This window comes from Arachis ipaensis, chromosome B02, assembly GCF_000816755.2.
Source record: "Arachis ipaensis cultivar K30076 chromosome B02, Araip1.1, whole genome shotgun sequence".
NCBI lineage: Eukaryota > Viridiplantae > Streptophyta > Magnoliopsida > Fabales > Fabaceae > Arachis > Arachis ipaensis.
This window is the reverse complement of record NC_029786.2, coordinates 10,643,911-10,650,042: the sequence shown is the minus strand read 5'-3', so window position 1 is coordinate 10,650,042 and position 6,132 is coordinate 10,643,911. Positions and strand designations below refer to the sequence as shown.

At 37.2% G+C, this 6,132-nt stretch overlaps 1 protein-coding gene and 1 long non-coding RNA gene across 2 annotated transcripts in view; one reads left to right on the top strand and one right to left on the bottom strand.

The window, feature by feature from the left end:
- Positions 1–3,784, bottom strand: part of LOC107624981 (squamous cell carcinoma antigen recognized by T-cells 3) — a gene marked incomplete in the record, with an annotated part of 4,869 nt that extends 1,085 nt beyond the window's left edge. Inside the window, 3 exon segments of the mRNA XM_016327485.2 lie at positions 1–1,816; positions 2,057–2,176; positions 3,538–3,784. Coding sequence (XP_016182971.1) covers positions 1–1,679 — 1,679 coding nt within the window.
- Positions 3,624–4,085, top strand: LOC110268704. Its single transcript, XR_002357076.1, has 2 exons — positions 3,624–3,744; positions 3,782–4,085. It is a non-coding gene; the product is annotated as an uncharacterized LOC110268704 (long non-coding RNA).

Here is a 6,132-nt window from a genome sequence, read left to right as displayed (position 1 = left end):
AGCTGTTCCAGACGAGGAGTAACCTTTTGTAAAGCATGATCAAAATCTTCGAGCTTGCCAAACTCCCTCTCGAAGCGCAACCACGAGTCGCATATATCCTCTGAACCAGTTCCAGAAAACCTTTTACTGTAGCATCTCCTGTATATGGACCTCGCCTCGTTTATGTGACCTAATTCAACTTCCATTGCTATATAACTTTTCCATGCCTCCAACATTGATCCACATATCTTAAGAAAATTCTCCCAAACTCCACGTGCCACAGTTATGTCTTTTCCAAGTTTTGCCTCTAAACGGGCCCAATAAGCATGCAAGTGCAGCAAACCCTCTGTATTCTTCAACTGTGGCGACAGGTAATCTGATGCCTGCTGGAAGACCTCCCTTATTTTTGTGTATTCCAGCTGATCCTCTTCACCAGTGGATGCCATTCTTCGCCTTAAGCCATCTATCCGAGTGAGAAACAAATCAAGATACTCATCAAGAGTTGAAAAGGTGCATCGCAAGGACTTCTCAAAGACTTCGGCCAACTCTTTCTCAGAAGCATGACTGCGCTCCATACAAAGCAGATATCTTACCCAAAGTTCCCCAACCCAAGGACAGTTCTTAGTGGCCCTGAAATAAATGTTGCTGACAACACTACCAACCTTCAAAGTCTTGTCCATGTATCGAGTGTAGCCAAGCCAGAGATCAGGTGATATAGGAAAGTCCGTGATGGCTCGTTCATACAGAACTTGAACTCTCGCAGGTGTTCCAGAAGTTTCCTCAAATTTCAAATAGCTCAAGTAGTGTTGTAGTCTTTCTGAATCAGGTGAATCCAATCTAGTAACATGTTCTTCAAAATGACCACGAGCATTATACATCTCCAAGGCCTTTTGGTATGCGGATACAATATTAGGATCCTGAACACTTCCTTGTTCCTCCTCCCAAGTCTTATAGTCTGTAAATGTTGAACTCATATCAGCAAGAGGAACAGATAATTGCCGATGAAATAAACCTCGAATGCGTTGAACTTGTTTCTCTTTCGCCTGTGTATCAGTTTCATCAATCGTTAGGAATATAGCCTGCTCATATTGCCTATATGCTTCCCATATTTTGCTACCTTCAGCAACATGCAAACCGGCCGCGGTAAGTGCTCCCTCAAAAAGATCCCTTGCCTTGGAAATACCGGCTGGCGAACATTGCCGTACAATTGGGTCAAACTCTTGCACGAAATTGATGTAGTCACACCAAAGAGACACAGACATATAATCGAACACGGCACGCTCGTAAAGCTTCACAATCACAGAGGAAGAATCCTGCGAATCAGTGTTGAGAGAGAGTTCATCTTTGATCCATTCTTGCCACATTGCAGGGCTCAACGGAAAGAGTTCACTCATAGCTTCCCTTGCTGCTCTCAATTTCTCAACGTCACCCATTTTCCTCAGAAGCTTTATATACTGCGAGTGAGAATCATAGTTGTAGGGATTAGCAGTAAGCCCAGCTTCTAGGGATTGGAGCTGGAGGTTCTGCTGAGCCTCATCATCTGAATCAGAATCAGAATTATCTGATATCTCGTTCATTACTTCCTCCTTCTCTCCACTCTCCACGATCACTTTTCGCTCTCCATCTTTAAGTTCCTCATGATTGCTAGGTTCAGGTGAGGATTTGAGAGCAGAGTCTCCCTCTTGTGGTGCCTTGGACATGGCTGGGAAGGAAGGTGTCTTGTTGAAGCTTTTTGCTAGGGTTTCCAAATTGGGGCTGAAAGATTGTAGGGATAAATGGCTTATTGTTCAAAATTTTGATGCAGAAGCTGTGAGCGGATCATATTTTCAATCACTGACTGAAGCAACAATCCAAAAACGGTAAAATCAGTACTTAAAAAAAATGTAACGAGAATCAAGTATCCATAAAAGCGGAACCGAGAAAAAGTTAAAACAAGGTTCTGAAAACCGGACCGGTCATCAAACCGCTCTAGTGGTTCACTGGTTCAACCAGTCCAACCATGATTCAACCGGAAAAACCGTTTTATAATAAAATAATAAATAAATCATAAATAAACTACAGTATTGTTCTTAACTACCTCAACAAACTGAAAAATCTCAGACTGCACCTTTTCAACTGAATTAGCTTTCACTGCTGCAACATACAAAGCAGAGACAAACTTTCCAGCCACCAAACATAACCATTACTCCATTAGGACCTATAGATGTAATCAAGAAATAATAAGACTAAAAAATTCTAATCCCATGAAAATAAGCACAATGGCTCAAGGACGAAACAAAATTTTTTAGAACAATTCAATGACCTAAATGAAATATAAATCAACAATTCATTGAATTTAAATGATAAACATAACAACTACTTAAGTGAAAAACTGAAAATTCATTGAATTTAGATTCATATTCAATCAGTTATAAGTTCATATTTTCTTCTTCTATTCTAAGCACAATTTCTTCTACATCAGCCTAAAATGTATTAAGAAATTATGATTTATGGCACATACAATACGTCCAATTACCTTAACTTAATCTTCCTTTTCCCATGGAACAAAGAATTCATGAAAAATTAATCAGACTGTTATGAATCAACGCAACAGCAACAGCTATATATATTTTAAAAAAAATCATTTTTCAAAAAATAAATAAATAAAAATCAGACTGTAAAAAAAAGTAGGTTCGTCATACATTTCAAGGCTTAAACAGAAATAACGGATTTAGGTTGAGTAAACACAGATGTATTATAATCGGCAAATGCTTCTTGATTAATACCGTCATCCATAACTAAAATCGATAAATCATCAAGATCATCACAATCTAAGCACAATTAAATCACAAAACACTAAAACACAACACAGCAAAACCAGCAGCACATCACCAATCATAATCAATAATCAAAAGACATTCAATAATCAATTATCACAAGACCTTCAATAAACACTAATTAGTTCTTTATGTACTAACTTTCTTTTTCTCTTTTAGTTCCTTTTTTTTTTAATCCAAACAAGATTCAACAACAAAAACTCAACAACAATAAAAATTCCATCATTCATTTTAATCAATTCAAAACAAGATACAGCTTAGCAAAATTCAATAAATAAATTCAGTTCAATGCAGCAAAGAAGACTCAATCATCCAAATAAAAGCTCATACTTTTATATTGAACAAATAAAAGCCCATGTTTTAGCCTAATTTTAACAAAGATTAGCAATATTTTCAACATACAACTGATCATAATTTTAACAAAATTTCAGCATAATTTTAACAAACTTTTCCAAAGATTAACAAATATTATCAATTCAGCACAATTTTTGTCAACACAGCACAAGAAAAAGCAACAAAACAGAGTACAGCATAGCACAGCGGCAGAGAGCAGAGGTAATCATTCAACAACTCAATCTGGCACTAGCAGTAGCAGAATCCCAAACCGAAGAACAAAGAAACAAGAACATAAACATTCAAAAAAAAATCTGAGTAGCACTAGTAGAATCCTAAACCTTCGTTCTCACTTCGGAACAGAGCATTAAAAAAAAACGAAGAACAAGCCCTAGCAGGGAGCACTGACCTTCGAACTTAGTAGTCTGGGCAGACAATGACGGAGAGAAGTTGAGCGCGACGGTGGCCAGACAACGGCGATTAGACAAAGACCAGACGACGACCACTGTTATTCCTTCTTCTTCACTTCACCACTGAAGACTCACAAGCCAGCTTCCAAGGGCGGAGACCGAACAGACATATCGTTCAGAAGACGACGGCGGCGGCGGCGGCGGAAGTTCAAGGTCTTCCTCCTCGGCGCAGCGACGGCAGAGTTCCGCAACTAGTGCTCTGTGATGCAGTTATCAGAACGGATTGGGGGTGGAAAGCGAGCACTCTGCCAGATCGAACGAGAAGCAAGGGGGAAGAACTTCAATCCGGGAAGAAGAAGGGATTCAATGGCTTGGGTGGCGGTAGCGCGGCTGAGCAGACAAAGACGACGGACGCCGAGCTGACCTCGAGGAAGAAGCTGCGATCGGTGAAAGCGAACAGGAGTTGGAGACTTGGAGCACGACAGAAGCTAGGTGGACGGACGGACGGCGGCTTTTAGTGCGACGGACGGCGGAGATGTGCCACTGCTTGCGCCGGTGGTGATGGCTAGGGTTTTTTTGGGCTCAATTTGTTTCTCAATGAAAGAAAGAAAGGGAGACAGGGGCTGGGGGAGAAGAAACAAAGCAATTAGGTTTTCACCGTGTCTGACCCATTTTGTAAAAATCGGTCGGGTTCTGGTTCGATCCAACCGTCCAATTTCTCACGGTTTTTTAGAATGGACTGAACCGCAAAGCCATTTGGTTCCCAGTCAAACTGGTTTGATCAATCGATTCGGTACGATTTTTAGAACCATGGGTTAAATCACGTCTATGAAAGTTTTGAGTGATGGTGAACCTCGGAGGGTTGCGCAATGGAGAAGACACCTCCTACAGCAGGCGACAATAACCTTGACAGTCAAACACAGAGCAGTGGACGGTGGAGAGGAGAGAGAACCTGCAAAGTCGCCGCAACCGTTAAAGGTGGTGGGTTGGCGGAAATTACTAAAGACATAATACTAGTCAAATTTGTTTGTTAACTTCCAGAAAAAATTGAAAGCATAGTTGTCACAACCGAACTGGTAATCGAATCGGTCAGATTACTAAACTATCGGATTATTGGTCATCGGTTGAATCGGTAGGTCACCAATTGAACCGGCTGACCCGGTCCTGCTTAGGTAAAAATATAAATAGTCAAAAACTTAAAATTAAATTTTGAAGTATATATCTTCACCAACACTTTAACAACAAACAAATCTCAATTTCTAAAATAACTAATACAAAAATAAATATAAAATTAGTCAATACTACAATAAAATCTTAATTTGACACAATAATAGTGACAATTAATTAGGTAATTTGCAATAAATTCCAATTAGGCAATTAATAATCACACTGCAGCAACAACAGAGTCTATTAACAATTAACAATTAATCAATTAGACAATTAACAATCAATTCTAACCGAATTTAATATTTAATTTTAATCACATTATCACATTGACAATCAATTAGGCAATTAGAAATCAACTCTAACTACGAAATTAACAATCATATTGTAACAATGGAGTCTATTAACCATTAATAATCAATTAGACAATTAACCATCAATTCTAACTATAGTAATTTCAGACCCTCAAAATTGAAATTGAAAATAAGATACATCTCTATTATTTTTAGGAAAAGTATAGATAGACAATGAAAATACTAAATAATGTGAACAAAAAATATATCGAATGTTCATTTCACTAAGTGTACGGATGGTTATTTTAATATTAAGATTTAGGTGGATAATTTGAAAGTGTAGTATGTTTTTATTTTATTAGTGGTTGTTTATATTGTTCAAAAAATTTATTGTTTACCTAGCACTCCCTTTATTTTTATTAGCAGAATCATAATACCATAACCACAAAGTAAAACTAAATAACTAAATGCCAATCTTCAAACATTTTCTTTCCAAATTCAAAATTAGCAAACAAATTGGTAATTAACAAGCTCCCTATTCAACAAATTCAAGTCTTCTATAATTAAATTCCAAATTCAAAATTAGCGAACAAATTGATAATTAACAATCTCCGTATTCAACAAATTCAAGTTTTTTATAATTAAATTGACAAATTCAAGTCTCATCATAAATTCATAACTAAGTAATAATTAGCCAATTACATTACATATATAACATCATAAGAGATTAGAGTAGACACAAAATTAACTAATTATTTTTAATTAAATTATTTTGAACACATTAAAAATTAAATTAACCAAATCACATTTTTGTATGAACAACATATTAAAAATAAAAAGATTAAGCAAGAAAATTACGTAATCAAACGTCAGAAGTTCTACACATACAAGTTATTTTGGTTTACAAGTTATAAAAGTTGGGCCAAATCCAACAAAAAAGACGCTCTCCCATGTGAGCATGTTAACACGCGCGCTACTCAACGGTTTCCATAGCGCACTTCGCGTTCCTCCTCCTCCTCCTCTTCCTTCTTCTTCTCCTTCTTCTTTGCGTTTCTCCTCCTTTTTCTTCGCGTATTTCATCTTCATCATCATTTTTTTTACTATTGTTGTTGCTGCATTTTTTTCCTCCTTCTCTTT